Source organism: Ranitomeya variabilis, chromosome 8 (assembly GCF_051348905.1).
Source record: "Ranitomeya variabilis isolate aRanVar5 chromosome 8, aRanVar5.hap1, whole genome shotgun sequence".
Classification (NCBI taxonomy): domain Eukaryota; kingdom Metazoa; phylum Chordata; class Amphibia; order Anura; family Dendrobatidae; genus Ranitomeya; species Ranitomeya variabilis.
Genome location: NC_135239.1, coordinates 134,434,617 through 134,461,660, shown reverse-complemented (window position 1 = coordinate 134,461,660; position 27,044 = coordinate 134,434,617). Strand labels below are relative to the sequence as shown.

The window sequence follows — 27,044 nt, the reverse complement described above, 5'->3', positions numbered from 1 at the left end:
GTCTCCAACATCATGTCCACTCTCTATCTGAAACTCAACCTCTCCAAAACTGAACTTCTTCTGCTCCCGCCTTCTACTAACCTCCCTAAATCTGACATTTCCCTCTCCGTGGGTGGCACCATAATAACACCCCGGCAGCAGGCACGCTGTCTGGGTGTTATGTATGACTCCGATCTCTCGATCTCTCCTTCACCTACCACATACAATCTCTTGCCCGCTCGTGCCGCTTACACCTAAAGAACATCTCTAGAATCCGCCCTTTTCTCACCATGGAGACAAGAAAAACCCTCACTGTCACCCTAATCCACTCCCGCCTGGACTACTGCAATGCTCTATTAATTGGCCTCCCCCTTACTCAACTTTCCCCTCTCCAGTCTATCCTTAATGCGGCAGCCAGCGTTGTCCATCTGGCTAATCGTTACTCAGATGCATCCGCTCTTCGCCAGTCATTACACTGGCTGCCCATTCATTATAGGATACAATTCAAAGCACTTGTTCTCACAAAGCTCTCCACAGTGCGGCACCCCCTTACATCTCCTCCCTCATTTCTGTCTATCGGCCTAGCCGACCGCTGCGCTCTTCAAATGACTTTCGACTAACCTCTGCACTAATCCGTACCTCCCACTCCCGACTCCAAGACTTCTCCCGTGCTGCGCCAATCCTCTGGAATGCTCTACCCCAAGATATTAGGACCATCCACAACTTGCATAGTTTTAGGCGCTCGCTCAAAACACATTTGTTTAGAGCGGCCTGTCATGTTCCCTAATCAAAGCCATTTTATGGTTGTGTGTGTGTAGCCCATTCACTATCTCCATCTACCCCCCACCCCCTGAAGATGGCGGGATTATAATTGTAAATTCATCATTGTAAATAAACACCTGTACTTTCTCCCCCCACCTCATTGTAGATTGTAAGGTTTCATGAGCAGGGGCGTCTTATTTTGCTTTATTGTATTGTTAACGTTGTTACCTATGACTGTTGTGTTTGAAACTGTTAAACTGTAAAGCGCTGCGGAATATGTTGGCGCTATATAAATAAAGATTATTATTATTATTGGTGACCGGGAGGGGGCATGTGCCTCCCAACAGCACGGGGGGGGGGGGGGGGGCGGCATGTGCCTGCCAGCAGCGCAGGGGGGCATATAGTGACCCCCCTGGCAAGTGGCTGCCAGCAGCACGGGGGGTGCCATGTGCCAGCACAAGGATGGGTGTTATATAGATACCAGGATGAGAACATATGATTTGTAAGACAGACAATGGCATTATAAGACAGACCCCCATTTAACAGAAAAAAAATATTTTTTTCTCAATTTCTTCACCAAATTTGGGGGTGCGTCTTATAATCAGGTGCGCCTTACAAAGCGAAACATACGGTACTTTGCAATCCTGATTGAATTCAACATCATTAGAACAAGCACGCCTCACCCTTAAAAAATTCTGCTATGGGCAAATTCTTTATTGTGTGAACAGGGTGTGCACTGGATGCATGCAAAACTCCATTACCCATACTTGGCTTACAGTATAATCTGCTACAGATTTTACCACTGTCCACTTGTCCTTCAACAAACACATCTAGAAAAGGGGAACTTTGATCCTTGTATTCTGAAACAAACTGCAAATTCCGATCATTACAATTCAAAAATTCAAAAAACACTTGGTAATCTCCTGACATTTCTTTTTGATAATAAAAATTAAATAATCAATGTAGCATCCAGTACATATAATCCTGTCATAATATGGATTAGATTTTGAAAACAAATAATCATATTCCCAGCATATCATTTAAATATTTGCCAAAGAAGGGGAGCATTTGCCCCCCAGCTGGAAACCTTTAACTTGTTTAGAGTATTTTTTATTAAATAATAAATAATTAAGGGATAGTAAAAAGGACACCACATTCACTATCTTAACTATGATCCACTCTGGCACCATAGTGTACATTTTCATCACTCTGAATACAGCCGATAATGTTTCCTGATGCGGCATAGATGAATAAAGCGAAACGACATCGCTCGTAACCTATACATATTTTTGTTTCCATTTTAATTCTTTAATAATATTCAAAAACACTTTTGTATCTTTGATATATGTGGAGGTATATGATATCAAAGGTTGAGTAAAGTGATCTGCCCAGGCAGATAATCTCTCAGAGAAAGATCCAATGCCAGACCTTATAGGGCGTAATTTTGGGGGAAATGTTTCTTTGTGTTTTGGGAATACAATGAAATATTGGTATTTTAGAATCATGTACCCACATACAGTACAGACCAAAAGTTTGGACACACCTCATTTAAAGATTTTTCTGTATTTTCATGACTATGAAAATTGTACATTCACACTGAATGCATCAAAACTAGGGTTGAGCGAAACGGATCGGACAAATTCAAAAATCGCCGACTTTCGGCAAAGTCGGGTTTCGTGAAACCCGACCCGATCCCAGTGTGGGATCGGCCATGCGGTCGGCGATCTGCTCGCCAAAGTCGCGATTCTTATGACGCTTTCACTGCCATTTTTCAGCCAATGAAGGAGGATGCAGAGTGTGCTCAGCGTGATGACATAGGTCTCGGTCCCCATCATCTTAGAGAAGGGCATGACAGTGATTGGCTTGCTTTCTGTGGCGTCACAGGGGCTATAAAGGGGCGTGCACGCCGACCGCCATCTTACTTCTGCCGATCTCAGCATAGAGAGAGGTGGCTGCAGCTTTGTCAGAAGCAGGGATATAGTTAGGGAGGTAAGATTAACCCCCAAACTGCATGTGCTGTAGCGATTTCCACTGTCCAACACCACCTTTGTTTTGCAGGGACAGTGGAGGCTATATCTTTGTGCATCAGCTCTGTAGCTTATTAGGCTGCCTTATAAGGCTCCCTGATAGCTGCATTGCTGTTTGCACCACTGTTGTGCAAACCAACTGCTTTCTTAAAAGCAAAAATCCTTATGCTCCTTTCTGCAGTTATCTTGTGTCTTTGTCCACACTTTTGTGTGCAGCAGTCCTTTTTGTTGCTGCCATACTTGTCCTGAGATCATTGTAGGGAGTTAGAAATTGTACTACAGTCCTTGGATTTTTTCAGATATCTTCCAGCCACTTGCTGCCACTCACATTGCGTTGTGTTACACACTGGGCCTGAGTTGTGGTGCTGTCCCCCCCCCCCCAAAAAAAAAAGGGAGATTTAAATTGCCACTAAGTGGATCTACGTCAGTTGTGTTTGTCGTATATCTGCCAGCCACGTTCTGCCACTTACATAGTGTAGTGTAATACAATGGCCCTGAGTTTGGGTGCAGTCTCACCCCAAAAAAGGGAGATTTAAGTTGCCACTAAGTGGATCTACGTCAGTTCTGTTTGTCTTATATCTGCCAGCCACGTTCTGCCACTTACATAGTGTAGTGTAATACACTGGCCCTGAGTTTGGGTGCAGTCTCACCCCCAAAAAAGGGAGATTTAAATTCTCAACAAGTTTAGATACACCTTCTACCTTGTTTTACAGTACCATATAACGGTTGTTATTTTGGTTACATTTTCCCAAAAATGAGGAAGTCTGGTGGAAGAGGCCGTGGGCGGTCGTTGCCAGCTGGTGCTGATGGTGGTGGTGGAGCATCTGGTGGTAGTGGGAAAAGCAAAATAGCACCTAAGGCTGGAGGTGTTGAGCCAGCGTCATCATCTGGCTGCACAAGGCCTCGAAAGCTCCCTTATCTGGGAGTTGGAAAAACGCTTTTAAAGCCGGAGCAGCAGGATAAAGTTTTGGCTTTCCTTGCTGACTCAGCTTCTAGCTCTTTCGCCTCCTCTTCGGAAAGTTCCAAATATAAAAGCAGCGAGTCGTCAGTGGATGCTCCCGGTCAGGAACAAGTCGCTTCCTTGTGTCCTTCACCCAAACCAAAAGTGAAGGATGCATCAGGCGACACTACAGGTTACTGCATGGAGCTCGTTACACATACCGTGCCTGGGTTAGAAAGGGAAATTGTTAACAGCCCATTACAAGATGAATAGGACATGGAGTGCACTGATGCACAGCCACAGCTAGATTATTATGATGTTCCATTGACTCAGATCACTACATTGCCCTCGCAGTGTACTGAGCCAGAAACTGACCCTGACGAGACTATGGTGCCCCGTCCCGAACGATGTAGCACCTTACACGGTGACACAGAGAAAGGTGCACATGACATTGAAGAGGAGGTGATAGATGACCCAGTTGTTGACCCAGATTGGCAGCCATTGGTGGAAGAGGGTGCCGCTGACAGTAGCTCAGAAGCGGAGGAGGATGATCCGCAGCAGCCATCAACATCACAACAGCTTTCATCTGGCAGGCCCGTCTCAGGCCAAAAACGTTTGTCAACCAAAAAAACAGTTTTAGGACAGCGTGGCCATCCGGTGAAAGTAGCACAGCGTACAATGCCTGAAAAGGTATTGCATAGTAGGAATAGTGGAGTGTGGCAATTTTTTAACCAAGATCCGAATGATCAGTGCAAAGGTATCTGTAAGAAATGCTCAAAGACCTTTAGCAGAGGGAAGAATCCCCAAAATTTAAATACAACGTGCATGCGTAGACATTTAAACAGCATGCACTTGCAAGCCTGGACTAACTACCAAACGTCCCGTACCATTGGTGCACCTGCTCAGAATGAAGGTAGTCAGCAACGCTACATTGCTTCCCTCACTGTAAGCCCACCAGTTAGGACACCACCAGCAGCAAATGTGGAGGTCTGGTCGCAAGGCCAATGCAGTCAGGGAATCACAAGGTTTTTGGTAGGAAACACTGTATGTAGGTCAACATCAAGAATAGCCTCACCAACCCTCTCTCAATCCGCCATGTCCACCACCACCACCACCACTAGTTCTACCATATGCACCTCTCCAGTGCAGCTCACCCTACAAGAGACTCTCGTTAGGAAAAAAAAGTATTCACCCTCTCATCCGCATACACAGGGTTTGAACGCCCACATTGCTGGACTAATCTCGTTAGAGATGATGCCCTTCCGGTTGGTTGAAAGCGAAGCTTTCAAAGCCCTGATGGCCTACGCAGTACCACGCTATAACCTACCCAGTTGACACTTCTTTGCGAGAAAAGCCATCCCAGCCTTCCACCAGCATGTCAAAGACCGCATGCACTGAGGCAATCAGTCAGTAGAAAGGTGCACCTCACAACAGATGCTTGGACCAGTAGGCATGGCCAGGGACGTTATGTGTCTATCACGGCGCACTGGGTTAATGTGGTGGATGCAGGGTCCACAGGGGACAGCCATAGTGGGACAGTTCTGCCTAGCCCACGGTCTAGGAAACAGTTGACTGTAGGCGTTCGCCACCCCTCCTCCTCCTCCTCCAGCAGAAGCGAAAGCTCGTCCACAGAGCGCAGTCGCACGACCACTGCATCCGCAGCTGCCGGTGTTGCACACGAGGTGTCCCATTATGGAACTGCTAGTGGTAAGCGTCAGCAGGCTGTGTTGGAAATGAAGTGTTTGGGCGACAACAGACACACCGCGGAAGTTCTGGCCTAGTACTTGCAGCAAGAAACTCAGTCATGGCTGTGCAGTGTACATCTTGAGGCAGGCAAGGTAGTCAGTGATAACGGAAGAAATTTTATGGCTGCCATAGCCCTTTCAGAACTGAAACACATACTTTGCCTGGCTCACACCTTGAACCTGGTGGTGCAGTGCTTCCTGAAAAATTATCCGGGGTTACCAGACCTGCTTCTGAAGGTGCGAAGACTTTGCTCGCACATCCGCCGGTCGACCGTACACTCCAGCCGTATGCTGAACCATCAGCGATTGGTGAATCTTCCCCACCACTGCCTAATAATCGACGTTGCAACAAGGTGGAACTCCACACTGCACATGCTTCAGAGGCGTGCTGTAATGTATTTGTGGGAGGATACACATACACGGGCAGGCAGTTGGATGGCAGACATGGAGTTGTCAGACGTGCAGTGGTTTAAGCTACAAGACCTCTGTCAAGTCCTTCAGTGTTTTGAGGAATGCACATGGCTAGTAAGTGCAGACGACGCCATCATAAGCATGAGCACCCCACTAATGCGTCTGCTGATGCAAAGTTTGACGCACATTAAGGAGCAGGCATCTGCAGCCGAGGAGGAGGGAAGCCTTGATGACAGTCAGCCATTGTCTGCTCAGGGAACTCTCCTGGACGAGGTGGTGGACGAGGAGGAGGAGGATGATGGGGATGAATATTTATGGGAGGAGGATGCTTCTCAGGGAGCAATAGAAACTGGTGCTGTTGCAAGGTCAGGTACAGGGTTTTTGCGGGAGACAAGTGATGTTGATTTGCAAGACGATGCTCCTCAACCCAGCACAAGCAGTAAATTGACACCTTTCAATAACCTTTCCCGGATATTAACTGGGAAACAGAAACCTGTGAAACCCATAAAGGCAACAGGTTTCTGCTAATAACCAAGAAAAATTATCTTTCACAATTGGTGCAGAATCCAACCAGAGGAGCAGCACTTTTAGACCTAATACTATCTAATAGACCTGACAGAATAACAAATCTGCAGGTGGTCGGGCATCTAGGAAATAGCGACCACAATATTGTACAGTTTCACCTGTCTTTCACTAGGGGGACTTGTCAGGGAGTCACAAAAACACTGAACTTTAGGAAGGCAAAGTTTGACCAGCTTAAGGTACCGTCACACTAAGCGACGCTGCAGCGATACAGACAACGATGCCGATCGCTGCAGCGTCGCTGTTTGGTCGCTGGAGAGCTGTCACACAGACCGCTCTCCAGCGACCAACGATGCCGAGGTCCCTGGGTAACCAGGGTAAACATCGGGTTACTAAGCGTAGGGCCGCGCTTAGTAACCCGATGTTTACCCTGGTTACCAGTGTAAAATGTAAAAAAACAAACAGTACATACTCACCTTCGCGTCCCCCGGTGTCCGCTTCCTGCACTGACTGTGCGCCGGCCCTAACAGCAGAGCTGTGACGTCACCGCTGTGCTGTACTTTACGGCCGGATCTCAGAGTCAGTGCAGGAAGCGGACGGCGGGGGACGTGTGACAGACATCAGAGGGTGAGTATGTACTGTTTGTTTTTTTACATTTTACACTGGTAACCAGGGTAAACATCGGGTTACTAAGCGCGGCCCTGCGCTTAGTAACCCGATATTTACCCTGGTTACCATTGTAAAACATCGCTGGTATCGTTACTTTTGCTGTCAAACACAACGATACACGGCGATCTGACGACCAAATAAAGTTCTGAACTTTAATCAACGACCAGCGATATCACAGCGGGATCCTGATCGCTGCTGCGTGTCAAACACAACGATATCGCTAGCCAGGACGCTGCAACGTCACGGATCGCTAGCAATATCGTTTAGTGTGACGGTACCTTTAGAGATGCCCTTAATCTGGTAGACTGGGACAATATCCTCAGAAATAAGAATACAGATAATAAATGGAAAATGTTTAAGAACATCCTAAATAGGCACTGTAAGCGGTTTATACCTTGTGGGAATAAAAGGACTAGAAATAGGAAAAACCCAATGTGGCTAAACAAAGAAGTAAGACAGGCAATTAACAGTAAAAAGAAAGCATTTGCACTACTAAAGCAGGATGGCACCATTGAAGCTCTAAAAAACTATAGGGAGAAAAATACTTTATCTAAAAAAACTAATTAAAGCTGCCAAAAAGGAAACAGAGAAGCACATTGCTAAGGAGAGTAAAACTAATCCCAAACTGTTCTTCAACTATATCAATAGTAAAAGAATAAAAACTGAAAGTGTAGGCCCCTTAAAAAATAGTGAGGAAATAATGGTTGTAGATGACGAGGAAAAAGCTAACATATTAAACACCTTCTTCTCCACGGTATTCACGGTGGAAAATGAAATGCTAGGTGAAATCCCAAGAAACAATGAAAACCCTATATTAAGGGTCACCAATCTAACCCAAGGAAGAGGTGCGAAACCGGCTAAATAAGATTAAAATAGATAAATCTCTGGGTCCGGATGGCATACACCACGAGTACTACGAGAACTAAGTAATGTAATAGATAAACCATTATTTCTTATTTTTAGGGACTCTATAGCGACGGGGTCTGTTCCGCAGGACTGGCACATAGCAAATGTGGTGCCAATATTCAAAAAGGGCTCTAAAAGTGAACCTGGAAATTATAGGCCAGTAAGTCTAACCTCTACTGTTGGTAAAATATTTGAAGGGTTTCTGAAGGATGTTATTCTGGATTATATCAATGAGAATAACTGTTTAACTCCATATCAGCATGGGTTTATGAGAAATCGCTCCTGTCAAACCAATCTAATCAGTTTTTATGAAGAGGTAAGCTATAGGCTGGACCACGGTGAGTCATTGGACGTGGTATATCTCGATTTTTCCAAAGCGTTTGATACCGTGCCACACAAGAAGTTGGTACACAAAATGAGAATGCTTTGTCTGGGGGAAAATGTGTATAAATGGGTTAGTAACTGACTTAGTGATAGAAAGCAGAGGGTGGTTATAAATGGTATAGTCTCTAACTGGGTCGCTGTGACCAGTGGGGTACCGCAGGGGTCGGTATTGGGGCCTGTTCTCTTCAACATATTCATTAATGATCTGGTAGAAGGTTTACACAGTAAAATATTGATATTTGCAGATGGTACAAAACTATGTAAAGCAGTTAATACAAGAGAAGGTAGTATTCTGCTACAGATGGATCTGGATAAGTTGGAAACTTGGGCTGAAAGGTGGCAGATGAGGTTTAACAATGATAAATGTAAGGTTATACACATGGGAAGAAGGAATCAATATCACCATTACACACTGAATGGGAAACCACTGGGTAAATCTGACAGGGAGAAGGACTTGGGGATACTAGTTAATGATAAACTTACCTGGAGCAGCCAGTGCCAGGCAGCAGCTGCCAAGGCAAACAGGATCATGGGGTGCATTAAAAGAGGTCTGGATACACATGATGAGAGCATTATACTGCCTCTGTACAAATCCCTAGTTAGACCGCACATGTAGTACTTTGTCCAGTTTTGGGCACCGGTGCTCAGGAAGGATATAATGGAACTAGAGAGAGTACAAAGGAGGGCAACAAAATTAATAAAGGGGATGGGAGAACTACAATACCCAGATAGATTAGCGAAATTAGGATTATTTAGTCTAGAAAAAAGACGACTGAGGGGCGATCTAATAACCATGTATAAGTATATAAGGGGACAATACAAATATCTCGCTGAGGATCTGTTTATACCAAGGAAGGTGACGGGCACAAGGGGGCATTCTTTGCGTCTGGAGGAGAGAAGGTTTTTCCACCAACATAGAAGAGGATTCTTTACCGTTAGGGCAGTGAGAATCTAGAATTGCTTGACTGAGGAGGTGGTGATGGCGAACTCAGTCGAGGGGTTCAAGAGAGGCCTGGATGTCTTCCTGGAGCAGAACAATATTGTACCTGGAACATTGGCCCACATGGCTGAGTATGCCTTGCGTATCCTAAAAAGGGACCCCCGCATTATCAAAATGATGACCGATGACGATTACTGGTTGGCCTGCCTCCTGGATCCATGATATAAAGGAAAATTACAAAATATCATGCCACATGAGAACCTTGAGCAAATATTGGCTACCAAACAAGCAACTCTTGTAGACCGTTTGGTTCAGGCATTCCCAGCACACAGCGGCGGTGATGGTTCTCACACGAGCTGTAGGGGGCAGCAATGCAGAGGTGTTACAGGTGCACAAATCAGAAGTGGCGTTGGACAGATGGGTTTTATGACCAGGTTGTGGAGTGATTTCGCAATGACCGCAGACACGACAGGTACTGCTGCATCAATTCGAAGCGACAGGAGACTGCATTTGTCCAGTATGGTTACGAACTATTTTTCCTCCCTTATCGATGTTCTCCCTCACAGGTCATTCCCCTTTGATTACTGGGCATCTAAAATAGACACCTGGCCTGAATTGGCTGAATATGCATTACAGGAGCTCGCTTGCCCTGCTGCTAGTGTGCTATCAGAAAGAGTCTTCAGTGCTGTTGGTTCAATACTGACCGAAAAAAGGACTCGTCTGGCTACCCAAAATGTTGATGATCTAACCTTCATTAAAATGAACCAATCATGGATTTCAAATTATTTTGCCCCACCTTCCCCTGCTGACACGTAGCTTGCCTGGAAAATGTCTTGCTTTTGGCCTCCTCTTACTGACTGCTCCAATTCCCCCATTTGCAGCTGCTGAATGTCCACCATAGGCCATTTTTATACCTCCCTAAATGGGCTGACTCCCCCCACAGGGCCGTGGTCACCACTTGGCGCAAGCACCCGTGCGAGTGCCGTTTGCCTGGACAGGTGGGTGTGCCCACTCTTGGGCGACGGCACTGGCACAGGGTCCCTCATAGTACAAAGAAGTGTCTCTGACGGTGGTGGTGCACAACAAACGTCAGACACACCGTCGTAATATGAGGGGCCCTGTGCCAGTACTGCCGCCCACAAGAGAGTGTTCCCCCCTGGTCAAACAGTGCTCTACCACTTGCAATACTTACCTCTCCCTGCTCCACCACTGTGTAGTCTGTGCTGTTAAATCCTTCAATGGCACTGCCAATACAAATTTGTTGAAATGATAGATGATAGTTAAAATATACAGGGGCCCTGGCCTCCATTTAGACCAGTTAATACTTTGCGCCTACTACCACTGTCTGCTACTCAGCAGAGGAGCCTACCCCTGTACCTAGCTATGCCACCATTTTACTTATGAACATTTTTTTGGCAGACATTTAGCCCACTTTATTATTTGGGCCTACTAACTTAGTCTGCTACTCATTACAATTTTCCTCCACTGAACAAAGCTATGCCACCTGTTACAGAACCCCCCAGCACCCAGAATGTTATGCAGTTATTTGTATATATAATAGGTTCCATGTGAGATATATGTCCCTAATGCATCAGCCCACAGGCTGCGCCCCTGGTCAGAGGAGACAAGATATCCCGCTTCTGACCTCCCCCACCTTTGTAATTCCCACAGTAAATATCAGCAGGCTCCGGCCCCCTGCGGCTATTGTAATGTATGTCTGGCCTGCCACTTTTGAATGGACCTGCCCTCTGTATCTGTTGTTACATATATTCTGTGTTCTGTGAATAAAGTGTTGTGAGACTGGAAATACGTGGAGAAGCAGTCAGCTTTTATATGCTCTCATGTAATCAAGGAATTCCAGCCAGCGTCCTTCATTCAGACTCCAGCCAAAGACAAAGTGGACCTCCTGAAACACGGAGTGGTACTGAAAGAGGTACCCCAGCTTGGTAGACCCCGTTACACTAGTGGCAGACAGCGGGATCTGATACCCCTTCTACAGGAGGAAAGGAATGAATGGAAAACAACTACCAGAAGTTAAAGAGGACTACACTATAAGATCTGGTGGAAGCCATAGGGTTAATCGCCAGCAACAAAACAAAAGCGGATTTGATAGCAGCCATCATGGAACACGACGGTGCAGCGCCCCCCAATGTGAACGTGGAGGAGACTGAATTCCAGAGGGAGGTAAAGAACAGACTGGCGTTCTATGGCCCAAACCCTGCAGTAGAGATCATACGAGAGGTGATGGCTGATGTGCGTACTGATCTGAAGGAAAAGATGGCTGAGCGGACCAGGATAGAGCTAGCCAAGATGGAGATGGCAGAGCGGAGAGAGGAGAGTCAGCGAGCAGGGGGAGCTCTGGCCTCCTACCAGGCACCTTCAACAGTAAGCCACAAAAAGATCCAGTATAATGCCTTCCGACAGTTGGGGGAGGCAGAGGAAGACATTGATGGCTTTCTGCAGGACTTTGAGCGGCAGTGTGCCCTTCATCAAGTGAAGCCGGAGGAACGGGTTCAGATTCTGGCCAGCAAGCTGACAGGCCGGGCAGCGGACGCCTATCGCACGGTACCTGATGAGGACTGTATGGACTATGAGCGGATCAAAGAAGTGATCTTGGCCCGGTATGCGCTGACACCAGAGCCATACCGCCAAAAGTTCCGCGGACTTATAAAACGAGTAACCGATACCCACGCTGAATGGGCCTGTAAATTATGGCGGTCACTGCTACAGTGGGTACAAGGGAGCCAAGCAACCACTAAGGAGGACGTCCTCCAGCTCTTGTTAGAACGATTCTTTAATGGACTAACCCCCGAGACACAGGAATGGCTTCGGGACAGGCGGCCAATGACTCTTGAGGAAGCCGCTCGTCTGGCCGATGAACATCATGACGCCAGGAAGCCTCAGTTGTCTGGATCAAAGATGGTCACTAAGGGTCCGCCCATGGACCTGGAGGGCCCCAAACCACCGAAGATTGTAGGGGGACCAGCTAGAAACCTGGCCTACCACATTTCCCCTTGGGCGCGATGCCACCCCTGCCGTCAGCTGGGCCACCTGCAAAGACAATGTCCCAACCGGACTCAGCATACCCAGTGGCCAAAGGCGGGAACAGCTACCTTCAGCCGGGCCGCTGTACACTGTTACCAAGGCGAAGCTGACCCGGCATTGGGGGCTACAACTAACCAAGGGGTGGAAGAAATGGAGGAAGTGCTGCATGAAGAAGACCCCGTGCAGGCAGCCCGGGCAGATAATCGACAACAGCATAGACAGGTCGTGTGGGTTAATGGGAAACGCATGCAGGGACTAAGAGATTCTGGAGCAACTTTGACCTTTGTGAAGCCTCATTTCGTCCGGGACCAAGAGAAGACGGACCGGACAGTGGCAGTCCATGTAGCAGGGGGAGCCATACATCGGCTGCCCACTGCCAGGATTCACCTGAACTGGGGAGTCGGGGATGGCCTTGTTGAGGTCGGTTTGATGGAGGATTTGCCTGCAGACGTCTTGCTGGGAAATGACTTGGGGCCCATGTTGTCTGCCTTCTTGGTTGCCCCTCTGGCTGAGACATATCCTGTGACCACCCGGAGACAAGCAAGCTACGGAGGCGGAATCACACTCAGAGGAGGCCCAGGTAAGACATCCCAGCCCTACACGTATTCCCATAGCCAGACACATTTCTTGGGCCACCCCAGATGAATTTAAGAGGGAGTTACTTGAGGATCCTTTATTGGAGGGATATCGTGGGAAGGCACAGGAGGGGAGAGGGGTACTGGAAGGGGAACAGTTTATATGGAAGCAGGGACTCCTCTACCGGATCACAGAGCAGCACCACACAGGGACGAGCCCCACTATAAAATGACAGCTGGTAGTTCCCAAGAAGTATAGGCAGGAGTTATTGCGAATCTCTCATGACATACCCTTGGCCGGGCACTTCAGCGTTTGTCGCACCAGGCATCGTCTGACACACAACTTTTTTTGGCCGGGGGTAACCTATGATGTTCGTCAGTGCTGCCAGACCTGTGACAGTTGCCAGCGCATTGGCAAGAGGGGAGATCGATGCAAGGCCAAATTACGCCCCCTCCCCATTGTGGAGGAACCATTTAGCCGAGTAGCGGTCGATCTGATAGGGCCATTAGCCAAACCCAGTCCGTCAGGGAAAAGGTATATATTGACAGTGCCAAAAGGAGAAAAATTCAGAACAATGATTTATAAAACAAACTTTAATTGCCATAAATAGTACAAAATACCCTTGTAATGCCATTAAGTATGGTGGGAGGATCCCCCTGAGGAAGTGGCACTGGTGGCCACGAAACGTGCGTTGGGGACCATCGCCCGACCGCCCCCTCCTACCTCTGTGTAGTGGTAAGTGCTAGCACCCTCTTTCCACCACCATACTTAATGGCATTACTATAGAATCCCACTGTTTTGGGGTGACCTTGGTTGGATAGTGTAGGTGCTTTTCCTTATGCATACCATTACAAGGGTATTTACATCTGGGGGAGTGGGGGGATGGGTGCTTTTCCAGCATTCCTGGGACATTCATCCTGTGCTCTAGTCATTAAATAATGTAATGTTTTGATATATATTTTTGTACTATTTATGGCAATTAAAGTTTGTTTTATAAATCATTGCTCTGAATTTTTCTCCTTTTGGCATTGTTTGTTTTGAGCTGATTTGGTGAGGTCGGGGTCTTTTGGCGTATCTACTGCCAGACCTCGTGCGCTCACAAAATGTATTTGGGAATTTTGTATTCCATATATTGACAGTGGTAGATTATGCCACACGTTATCCAGAGGCGGTTGTGTTACCTAACATACTGGCAGAGACGGTGGCGGCTGCCCTGCTCCAGGTTTTCTCACGGGTTGGATTTCCCCGGGAGATTATGTCGGACCAGGGTACCCAGTTTACAGCAGAGGTGACCAACCAACTGTGGAAGCTGTGCGGTGTAAAGTCCATTAGAAGCGCCCCGTACCATCCGCAAACCAATGGGTTGTGTGAACGCTTTAACAGGACATTAAAACAACTCATTGGGACTTTTACCAGGACCTACAGGAACTGGGAGAAATTCTTGCCTCACCTCCTGTTTGCCTATCGGGTACCCCAAAAATCCACAGGGTTCTCCCCGTTCGAACTGGTATACGGGAGACGGGTAAGGGGACCCCTAGACTTAGTGCTAGAACACTGGGAAGGGGAGGGCACCATAGAAGGGGTACCTATTGTACCCTATGTGCTGGAATTCCGGGACCGCCTACAGGAACTGACCCAGGCTGTACGTGGGAACCTGCAGGTGGCCCAACGGTGCCAGCGTGTATGGTACGATCGGAGGGCCAGAGAACGCACCTTTGAGATAGGACAGAAGGTCCTGGTGTTAGAACCCACTAGGCAGAACAAGTTCCAAGCTGCATGGCAGGGGCCCTACCAGATAGTGGGGAAAATAGCGGACACCACCTATAGTGTCGCCGATTGTGATGACCCCAGGGTTATCCGCATGTTCCACGTGAACATGCTGAAGCCCTACCGGGAGCACCCTGAAGAGGTAGTGGCCATCTGTGTACCTGAAGCAGAGGATGTAGCCGGACTCCCCTTGCCTGATGTCTTAGGGGAGAGGACTCAGTCCAAAACATGGGACCAGGTACACTGGGGTCAAGACCTAGGTCCCCGGGAGAGACAGCAGGCAGAGGCATTGTTGAGGCAGCGACAGAGGATGTTTTCAGGGAGACCGGGGTACACCCACCTGGCACAACACAAGGTTGAGACCCAGGATCAGACCGCCCTTAGACAACCCCCCTTCCGTGTCCATGAGTCTGTACGAAAAGGGATGCAACAAGAGATACGAGAGATGTTGCGTTTAGGGGTCATTGAAGAATCAGATAGTCCCTGGGCATCCCCCGTTGTGTTCGTTCCCAAGAAGGATGGGACTATACGGTTTTGTGTAGACTATCGCAGGCTCAATGAGAAAACGGTGACGGATGCGTATCCCATGCCGCGCGTGGATGAGCTGTTAGACCGGCTGGCGGGGGCAAAGTATTTGAACACCATCGATCTATGCAAAGGCTACTGGCAGATTCCCCTTAGTCCTGACTCTATTCCCAAGTCTGCATTTGTCACCCCGTTCGGCTTATTCCAGTTTCGAGTTATGCCATTCGGGATGTAGAATGCCCCTGCGACCTTCCAGAGGCTGGCTGACCGGCTTCTGGATGGTCTCCAGGACTATGCGTGTGCCTACCTGGATGACATCGCCATCTACAGCGCGACATGGGAAGAGCATCTAAATCACCTAGAGACAGTATTAGACAGGATCCACAAGGCCGGTATCACCTTGAACCCAAACAAGTGTCACGTGGGCAAAGCGGAGGTTCAGTATTTAGGACATTGGGTGGGAAACAGCGACCAGAACCAGCCAAGATTGAGGCCATAGCCAAATGGCCCACCCCACGCACTAAAACCCAGGTCATGGCGTTTCTAGGGACAGCGGGGTATTACAGGAAATTCGTCCCCAATTACAGCAGCGTAGCCAAGCCCCTCACTGATCTGACCCGTAAGAACCAACCCTGCCAGGTAACCTGGACCTCAGAGTGTGAGGAAGCCTTCCGCCAGCTAAAGGATTCCCTCACCAATACCCCTGTATTGGCCGTACCCGATCCAACTAAACGTTTCCTTGTTCACACAGACGCTTCTATGTTTGGATTGGGGGCAGTACTGAGCCAAGTCGGGCCGGACGGCCAAGAACACCCGGTAGCTTACCTGAGTCGGAAACTACTGCCCCGTGAAGTAAGCTATGCGGCCATCGAGAAGGAGTGCCTGGCAGTAGTATGGGCACTCAAAAAGTTACAACCATATTTGTATGGACGACAGTTTTCCCTCCTAACGGACCATAATCCCCTAGTCTGGCTTAATCGGGTCTCCGGAGGCAACGCCAGATTACTGCGGTGGACTTTAGCCCTACAACCTCTGGACTTCACCATCCACTACAGACACGGCAAACAAAACGGTAACGCCGATGGACTAAGTCGACAAACGGAACTTGTACCAACCCCATAAACTTCGGTCATCCCCAAACCGATCCGTTAAGGATCAGACTGTGTATGCCGATCACGTCGCTGAAAGGGGGAAGCCGTGTTACAGAACCTCCCAGCACCCAGAATATGTTATGTAGTTATTTGCATATATAATAGGTTCCATGTGATATGTCCCTAATGCATCAGCTCACAGGCTGCGCCCCTGGGCAGAGGAGACAAGATATCCCCCTTCTGACCTCCCCCACCTTTGTAATTCCCACAGTAAATATCAGCAGGCTCTGCCCCCCTGCGGCTATTGTAATGTATTTCTGGCCTGCCGCCTTTGAATGGACCTGCCCTCTGTATCTGTTGTTACATATATTCTGTGGTCTGTGAATAAAGTGTTGTGAGACTGAAAATACGTGGAGAAGCAGTCAGCTTTTACATGCTCTCATGTAATCAAAGAATTCCAGCCAGCGTCCTTCATTCACACTCCAGCCAATGCAAAGTGGACCTCCTGAAACACGGGGTGGTACTGAAAGAGGTACCCCAGCTTGGTAGACCCCGTTACACCGCCTGTGTACTCCAGTTACCAATTTTGAACTGCATTTAGCCTACTTTTTTATTTTAGGCCTACTAAGTCTGTCTGCGCCACTCCTTACAATTGTCCTCCGCTGAACAAAGCTGAGCCACCAGTTTCATCCTGTGTCGAATATTAAACTGCATTTGGCCTACTTGTTTGGTTGGGCCTACTAACGTTGTCTGCCGCTCCTTGATTTTCTCCTCCACTGAACAAAGCTGAGCCTCAATTTTCATCCTGTGTCGAAAATTAAACAGCATTTGGCCTACTTGTTTGGTTGGGCCTCCTATCGGTGTCTGCCGCTCCTTGCTTTTCTCCTCCACTGAACAAAGCTGAGCCTCAATTTTCATCCTGTGTTGAATATCAAACTGCATTTGGCTTACTTGTTTGGTTGGGCCTACTATCGGTGTCTGCAGCTGCTTGTTGTTCTCCACTGAACAAAGCTGAGCCTCAATTTACATCCTGTGTCGAATATTAAACAGCATTTGGCCTACTTGTTTGGTTGGGCCTACTATCGTGAGCCCATCCACCAAACGTCAAAGTAATCTCAGATCGGATGGGTACCTGACCTGACTGCCTAGTGTGAACACTTACCTATGGCTAATAACATAGTAAAGCCTACATTTATAGGAAGGTCAGAACCAACTGTGTTTGGATGTAATTAAAATCACAGCATGGTGAAGGGCGGGGCGTTCAAGTCAGAAAAAATAGTACATAGTAAATATAGGAAAACTGACTGAACAGAAATCTAGTCTGAACTGGTGCATAACCAAAAAGGACTTACATAGCAAATAGATCAATGGCTGCACTCAATTTTACTGTACTAAAGCAAGGAAATGTGCGATACATGAAATGTATCACCATGCTGTGATTTTAATTACATCCAAACACAGTTGGTTCTGACCTTCCTATAAATGCAGGCTTCACCATGTTATTAGCCATAGGTAAGTGTTCACACTAGGCAGTCAGGTCAGGTACCCATCCGATCTGAGATTACCTTGATGTTTGGTGGATTGGCTCACAATTTTTGGCCAAATCTTGTGCTAAGCATCTCATGTGTTTTTTCATAGATTTCACAAGCCATTATGCTATTCACATTTCATGTATCGCACATTTCCTTGCTTTAGTACAGTAAAATTGAGTGCAGCCATTGATCTATTTGCTATGTAAGTCCTTTTTTGGTTATGCACCAGTTCAGACTAGATTGCTGTTCAGTCAGTTTTCCTATATTTACTATTTATTATTTAGTACAGTGCAGTCATCCTGCCCCCTAAGCAGAAAAGAACCCTCAAAAGTATGTTTTCCCCACCACCGCGCATGGAGTACTGTGTATAGTTTTAAGCACCGGTGATCAGAAAGGATATAATGGAACTAGAGTGAGTACAAAGGAGGGCAACAAAATTAATAAAGGAGATGGGGGAACTACGATACCCAGAGAGATTAGCAAAATTAGGATTTAGTCTGGAAAAAAGATGACTGAGGGGCGATCTAATAGCCATGTATAAGTATATAAGGGGACAATACAAATCTCTCCTAGGATCTGTTTATACCAAGGAAGGTGACGTCACAAGGGGGCATTCTCTGCGTCTGGAGGCGAGAAGGTTTTTCCACCAACATAGGAGAGGATTCTTTACTGTTAGGGAAGTGAAAATCTGGAATTCCTTGCATGAGGAGGTGGTAATGGCAAACTCAGTCAAAGGCTTCAAGAGAGGCCTGGATGTCTTCCTGGAGTGTAACAATACTGTATCTTACAGTTATTAGGTTCTTTAGACGGACGTAGATCTGGGGATTTATTCTGACGGAATATAGGCTGAACTGGAAGGACAGATGTCTTTTTTCAGCCTTGCTAACTATGTTAATATATTGCGATGTATGTTACCATGCTTCATGGTTGGAACAGTGTTCTTGGGCTTGTACTCACTAGAAAAGTTCAATCCAAATATAAAAACAATTAACTAGATTGGTGAACTCAGCAACAGAAAAAAATCAATAACTCTATAATTAGGGGTTTTTTTTTCTCCACATTTCCACAAAAATGCTGTAATAAGCGAGCAAAAAGTAACTGTCACAACACAGCTGTCGGGTGACCCGGGACCAGGGGCTCCTTTCCTGACCCTAACACTAGGGGGAGCCCTAGCTCGCCCTGCTCCACGGGATACTTCAGATGGCGATGATGACAGGGCCTCCACCTTTTCCTTTTCTCCCAAGTTAGCCTTCTGTTTGTTCTCTTCCCGCACTCAGGGAAGAGGGTGCGCTACTGTGCTCCTTAATACACCAACCTGACAAACAGGGCAACACAGACCAGACTTAATGGAAAACTCCAGACACTCAACATATTCACTAACATATAACAGAGGAATCCACCGGGGTGTGCAGGATGGGGAAAAAATCAAAATAGAGAAGGATAGGGAATTACCACGCATACAAACCAAACCATCGCTAATAACTCCTCCAGCTCTCCTTCTCGTACCAACTCCTTTCCCTGCGTTAGCCATGCAGAAATAAAGCTAGCTCTGATGAGTATTAGTAGCAGTGCCCAGATTATATATGAAAAAGGAGTGGCTAACTGAGCACAGGAATTTCCAACATGGCCGATTAGCCCCTGTTCTACCAGAAGAAATAAACACATTTAATATGATGGATAAGTGCTTCTTCTCGAAAAAAAACTGGACATATTTGGTATTGCTGTAATCATATTGATGAGATTTATATTGCGTGGTCATTTTTTGCCACAATGTACTCTGTAAAAACAATTCCCAAAAAAACAATGTCAGGATTGTGTAGTTTGTTTTTTTTTTCTTCCCTCCCCTGTTTTCGAGTACCCTATGTGGTAAAATGAACGATGTCATACAAAACTACGACTCTGGGAAAAAGGGGAGGAAAAAACAGAAGCAAAAATGGGCTGTGGTGTAAAGGGCGTGGTGTAAAGGGGTTAAGTGAGCATAATTCTGTAAATGTGCAAGAATTTTTTTTTATTGTTAAATAAATAAAATTGATTCTTTTTCCCTTACAAGGCTGCAAGTTTGTGATCCTTTTCGTATTTTCCATATACAAGTACTTCTCACAAAATTAGAATATCGTCAAAAAGTTAATTTATTTAAGCTATTCAATGCTAAAAAAGTGAATCTCATATATAGAGTAAATACAAACAGAATGATCTATTTCAAGTGTTTTTGTATCAGTGTTGATGATTATGGCTTACAGCCAATAAAAACCCAAAAGTAATTATCTCAGTAAATTAGAATACTTTATAATGCCAGCTTGAAAAATGATTTTGAAATCTGAAATGGTGGCCTACTGAAATGTATGCACAGTAAATGCACTTAATACTTGGCTGGGGCTCCTTTTACATCAATTACTGCATCAATGCGGCGTTTCATGTAGGCAATCAGCCTGTGGCACTGCTCAGTTGTTATGGAAGCCCTGGTTGCTTTGATAGCAGCCTTCTCATCGACTGTATTGTTTGGTCTAGTGACTCTCATCTTCCTCTTGATAATACCGCATATATGGGGTTAAGATCAGGCGAGCTTGCTGGCCAATCAAGAACAGTGATACTGTTGTGTTTAAACCAGGTATTGGTACTTTTTGCAGTGTAGACAGGTGCCCAGTCCTAGAGAATTAAATTTCTATCTACAAGTAGCTTGTCAGCAGAGGGAAGCATGAAATGCTATAAATTTTCCTTGTAGACGGCTTTGCTGACTTTGATCTTGATAAAACATAGTGGACCTACACCAGCAGATGACATGGCTCCTCAAACCATCACTGAATATGGAAACTTCACACTAGACCTCAAGCAGCTTGGATTGTGTGCCTCTTCACTCTTCCTCCAGACTCTGGGACTTTAAATTTTGCATTTTTTTTGGAAATCACCTTTATCTGAAAACATCTTAGACCACTGAGCAACAGTCCAGTTCTTTATCTCCTTGGCCCAGGTAAGACACTTCTGGCATTCTCTATTGGTCATGAGTAGCTTGATGCAATGAATGCGACACTTGTTGCCCTGGATACGTCTGTGTGGTGGCTCTTAAAGCAATGTCTCCAGCCATTCCAGTCAGTCCACTCCTTGTATCAACTCCACACATTTTTAATGGCCTTTTCTTAACAATCCTTTCAAGGCTTCGGTTATCCTGGTTGCTTGTGCACCTTTTTCTACCACACTTTTTCCTTCTACTCAACTTTCCATTAATATGCTTGGATACAGCTCTCTGTTGTGAACAGCCGGCTTCTTTAGCAATGACGTTTTGTGGCTTTCCCTCCTTGTGGAGTGTGTCATTGACTGCTTTCTGGACATCTGTCATTTCAGCAGTGTTCCCCATGATTGTGGCGCCTACTGAAACAGACTAAGGGACCTTTTTAGATGCTTAGGAAGCCTTTGCAGGTGTTTTTTGTTAATTTTTCTAATTTACTGTGATAATGACTTTTGGGTATTCATTGTCTGTAAGCCATAATCATCAACATTAACAGAAATAAACACTTGAAATAAATCACTCTATTTATAAGGACTATATAATATGAGTTTCACTTTGTATTGAATAACTGAAATAAATTAACTTTTTGATGATATTCTAATTTTGTGAGAAGCACCTGTATCTACAGTAATTTAGCTGAAAACTGCATCAGATTTTTACAAGTCCTAAAACTAGATGAAGCAAACCAAATAAAACAAGTGGGTCTAACATACTAGATGTGTCTGTGGGTGGCAAAAGTAAAATCTATCCCAAGTCTGATATTCATTAGCTTTTGATTGTGGGAGCGTATAATGTGCGAACAAAGGATATTTTCAGGGATCTTAGATTAAGAGTTCTTGATGTTCATGAAGCTGTAAAAAGAATGGAGTGTGAGAGGAAGGGGAACTTCTTCTCTAAAGAGTTTGTTTTCTATTAATCCACAGTCAGGATGATTATGGATGGAGGGAATTATCCAGGAGTGGTTAACAAAGATCACTCCGAGAAAAAAAAGTATATAATTGTGAGGTTACAAAGGAAACTTAGGTAACCTTTAAGCAACCTGAAGGCCTCTCACATTAGCTAATGTTAAAAGGAATCTGTACGTACAATAAACCCTCCTAAGTCATCTATTGGAAGCTTAATAAAGTGATACCTTGATAGCTGCAATACCGTGTGTTATTTCACAGTTTTATTTACATGTGAATGAGCTGATTAAGACTATGGACAGGACACTAATCTGCATGAGAGTCTGCCTCCAGAACTTACTATAAATGAAATGGGACATTACCAGTGTGAGAAATGTAACTAATAGTGATGAGCGAGTATACTCGTTGCGCGGGTTTTCCCGACCACGCTCGGGTGATCTCCAAGTATGCTCAGAGATAGTTTTCCTTGCCGCAGCTGCGTGAATTGCGACTGTTATACAGCTTGACTACATGTGGGGATTCCCTAGCAACCAGGCAACCCCCACATGTACTCAGGCTGGCTAGCAGCCGTAAATCATGCAGCTGAGTCAACAAAAACGAAATCTCCGAGCAGTCACAAATACTCGGAGATCACCCGAGTGTGCTCGGGAAAACCCAAGTATACTCTATCATCACTAGTAACTAACACAGGACAGTAAAACTGAATTTTGAGAAAACACATTGTTAGGGCTAGCGGGACGCACCAAATGGATATAGAGACGTTATTATAATATATGCGTTCGCAGCCCGGGGTCCACCATGCAGGAGAACCTGCTGCTAGCAAATGGCGGAACTAAATGGCGGTATGAGCTACATCTGTTACTTCACAGAGTAGCCGTGAACTCAAAGCGCTGCGCCCTGTTAAACTTCACAGTGGCACAGGCTAACTACCCAAACGAGAGCAGTCAGTGGTCATGCATGCACACAAAACTCCTCGCCGGAGGTGCCAGCATGCTAGGGCCTTATTTCAGCCAGGTCCCTGAATACTCAAACACACAAACTCCTCGCTGGAGGTGCCAGCATTCTAGGGGCTTATTTCAGCCGGGTCCCTGAACACAATCATACGTGACCACACTGGCGCAAAATACAACATAGAACAATACTAGTGCATGGCCGTGCGGCCATGCAAGCCTTAAATAGTTGCAGCACGTACAGGACCTTCTGAGAGGGACCAATGAGAGGCTGCCACAGAGCATGAGCACCTACAGGACCTTCCTGAAGGACCAATGGCCTTAGCCGCAGTGTCTGATTATGTGACCCTCGAGCTCCACTGAGAGATCTTACTCTGGGCATGCTCAGAACGAGAAAAGCAGGACTTAGTCCCAGAAGCGTCTGCTCGCCGCTGCCCAGCACTGACATCAATGGCAGAAGAAGGAAAAGCAGCAGTAACTCTGTGTACAGAGTCAGACTGAGCGAGACATTGGGACCGATGTCTCCGCTGAGCAGGCTCCACTGCGGCATGAGAAGAATGGGAGACCGCAGCGGAGATGGCCCGAGATTTCCCCTGTGCAGAGGCGGGAACTTGACTCCTAACACACATCATCATCACCTGCATCTCTCACTGCTATGCTGTATTGCAACGCTATCTAACTGTGAGATGGAGAGCAGAGAGCGGCCACTACACATCACACTGTAAATAAAAGGGGGAGTTACCAGTGATCTGCATGAAAATCTGCCTCCAAAGGTTAATTTCTGGCCTATAGCCTTGTACGGCTCATTTACATATAAAAAAAAGTGTGTTTCTCCAGAATAAGACATCAGATCTCCGATATCAAGGTTTCTTTTTATTCAGGTTCCTAATAATAATAATTTTATTTTTATATAGCGCTAACATATTCTGTAGCGCTTTACAGCACACATTATCATCGCTATTCCCGATGGGGCTCACAATCTGTGTTCCCTATCAGTATGTCTTTGGATGACCTACATGGCCATGTAGATGGTGTAGGATGTTTGATCCTACTGACAGATTCCCTTTAACTCTTTAGCTAAAGGGAGACCTTTAGTCACTTAGAGGTTACTTTAGTTTCCTTTGTGACCTCGGACTATTATATGCCTTGTTCTTGGAGTGATCTCTATTACTGACAAATTCACTTGAAGGCAAATGTTCACATTTTGCACTCAGACATGTGTTTCATGTTTTACTTTTTTTTTTTTTGAGGAACTGAATCAAAGTCTTAACTTTTTTACTTGTTTGTTTGGTTTAGTTCTGTTTTCTTCTAGGACTTGTATGAAAATCTGATGTAGTTCCTTATCAAATTTCTGGAGGAACTTGGAAATTTGCAAAGGATTCACAAACTTTCATGTACCACTATATGCTCAACACTGCTGCACATGTCCAAGGAATTTTTACAAATCTTAAATGCTAACCACTCTTATTTGGAGGGAAAGTAAACTGATCTTCCTTCCTCTTTTCAGGGATATTCAGCGTGCACATAGAGTAGTGGCTGCTCTGCAGGCTGGTATGTGCTTTATCAACAATTACAATGTGAGCCCGGTGGAACTTCCCTTTGGAGGCTACAAAAAGTCAGGTATGTATTTCTGCTAAATAGTGGCGAATAAGCAGCTGGACTTAAATATGGTTCTGTTGAGGGAGGATCTAAATTGATCCTTCACGGATAACTCAGTGATTTCCAAATTAATCTACAGGGCGTTGCCGGGAACTGAAAATGACCAGACGGAGACATGTGTCTCTGTATGGGGGATCGAGCAGATCTCTGGCCCCCGTTTATTGTGTCATCTCTTTTCATAATCATAGAAATTATACTTCAACCAATCAGCATAAGAACACGCTCACAGTTCATAACTTATAAGAATGCAGGAAAAAATTAACCCATGAGGATACAGAAAAAACGGAAACTACATATATGGTCATGTCTTCGAGTCGAAATGCACAAAATGGAGAACCTTTCATAATTTGTTCCTTCACAGTTACTATTATTAAAGTCAACCTGACAGCTAGTACATGCCGCCCAATTCATAGGTAGGATATATCAGAAACTAGCTATATGATTAGTCAGGCATGTTTGACTGAAACACTGTAGCATTTTCAGAAAAAAATGCTTTAAAAACCACTGGAGACAGAGTTGCATGGAAAACTGGTGAAATTGGCAGTTCCTGGCGGCTTCTCCCCTTCCGCACACTGTGAATGATGGGTCTCTCCATTTGCACACGCACAGGAAGAAACTCCTTCCCCCCCCCCCTCCCTCAACTCACCCTCCCCCATCCATGCTACATTTCAGAGTTAAACATATGTGGCTGGAATAATACAGCTAGTATTAGTTGCATGCTAACTGGATTGGACAGCATGTATCGGCTGTCAAGTTCCCTTTTAAGTTTACATTTTTTATGAATCCAATGTTTTAGATCTGCATAATTAACAATACATTACCAGGATGTTATATCTGTCTGTCCTATATGTAGAAGAAAGTTTCATCTGTTTAGAACAAATAATTTCTATAAAAAAAACAAACCTAATAAGCTAAATCTGAATTGTTTTTTGCAGGTTTTGGACGTGAAAATGGGCAAGTTGCCATTGAGTATTATTCCCAGCTGAAAACTGTCTGTGTAGAGATGGGAAACGTTGAGTCAGTGTTTTAGATGGGCATCACATTAGCACAGTACCATCTTTGGTGGTAATCACTATTGCATCAATGCTTCAAAGCTTTCGTCACACCATGTAGAAGATTTTTTCACTGTTTGTTTTTTTGCAGTGCCAAATGGCATTGTCAGCTACGCTATTCACTGCCTTATTCGTAGAAATGTTTGAAAAATTTGACAGTCCTGGTACAAGTTGGGCATGCATCCCTACAGTCTGACACTGGCCTGTCAGCACTGACTGTATCCTATAAAGGACATGCCACTTAGAAAAAGGAAATGGTAATTAGCAGGCATTAAAGGGAACCTGTCACCCTCAAAATCGAAGATGAGCTAAACCCACCAACATCAAGGGGCTTATCTACAGCATTCTGTAATGCTGTAGATAAGCCCCCGATGTATCTTGAAAGATGAGAAAAAGAGGTTATATTATACTCACCCAGGGGCGGTCCCGACTCTGTTCTGGTCCGATGGGCGTCGTGGTCCGGTCCGGGGCCTCCCATCTTCTTACGATGACTTCCTCTTCTTGTCTTCAGGCTTCGGTGCAGGCGTACTTTGTCTGCCCTGTTGAGGGCAGAGCAAAGTACTGCAGTGCGCAGGCACCGGGAAAGGTCAGAGAGGCTCAGCACCTGCGCACTGCAGTACTTTGCTCTGCCCTCAACAGGGCAGACAAAGTACGCCTGCGCCGGAGACGCAGCCTGAAGACAAGAAGAGGACATCATCATAAGAACATGGGAGGCCCCGGACCGGACCTCGACGCCCATCAGACCAGAACAGAACTGGGACCGCCCTTGGGTGAGTATAATCTAACCTCTTTTTCTCATCTTTCACGATATATCGGGGGCTTATCTACAGCATTACAGAATGCTGTAAGATAAGCCCCTGATGCCGGTGGGCTTAGCTCACCTTCAATTTTGGGGGTGACAGGTTCCCTTTAAATATAAAAAATGTCCAGGAATGAGGAAAAAACAAATGATGACATATCATTGTTAGAGTAATTAATTTCATAATTCTGTTTCATGGGGAATATAGATATTTTACAGTAACACAAGTCAAGAGAACCAATGGTCTTTGCAAAAATAGAAATCTAGGGTTCAGATATAATCCTGTCAAATGCTTAGGTTTGCCTCATATCTGTGAACATTCCAGTATACCAGTATATACACAAGTCAGTTTTATGGGTGAAACATGGTGTAAACAGAGCCTTCGTGCCTTGTAGTCTAATCTCATTTCATGCAATTTTAATACAGCTTGTTGCATATTATTTTCCTATTATGCTATATACTAATAAAGAGGAAATATTGGAATTTACTGAAAGATACTGAAAATTTCAATACTGGAAATGTAGCTATTCTTGTAAACTGATAAATCAAGCTCGAGCAGAGCACAGTAACAATAAACTGCTTTCTCTTTCTCTAATACCTGGTGAATTGCATTTGTATAGGAGTTATGTGCACATTTATACAGGAAACCCGGTCACCACAACAACGCATAGGGCCTTTATCAATAGTCTGCTAAACAGCTAGGTGTTAGCCCTCTGTTATGTGCTGTTATTGTAGTTTTCAATCACTAACCTTAAAGACGTTGTCCACTACAACATTTTTTTTTTTTTTCATAAATCTTGCTATTATGTGCCGCTGAAAACATACACTGTGTTTATTTTAGCAATATTACCTTT

The 27,044-nt window shown here is 45.5% G+C and overlaps 1 protein-coding gene across 2 annotated transcripts in view; it reads left to right on the top strand.

The window, feature by feature from the left end:
- Positions 1-26,785, top strand: part of ALDH9A1 (aldehyde dehydrogenase 9 family member A1) — a 317,452-nt gene extending 290,667 nt beyond the window's left edge. For both annotated transcript variants that reach the window (XM_077276920.1, XM_077276919.1), the window contains 3 exons: positions 24,188-24,300; positions 25,275-25,739; positions 26,230-26,785. In XM_077276920.1, coding sequence (XP_077133035.1) covers positions 24,188-24,300; positions 25,275-25,369 — 208 coding nt within the window. In that variant the 3' untranslated portion in view covers positions 25,370-25,739; positions 26,230-26,785. The remainder of the gene's footprint in view (positions 1-24,187; positions 24,301-25,274; positions 25,740-26,229) is intronic.
- Positions 26,786-27,044: the final 259 nt, after the last annotated feature.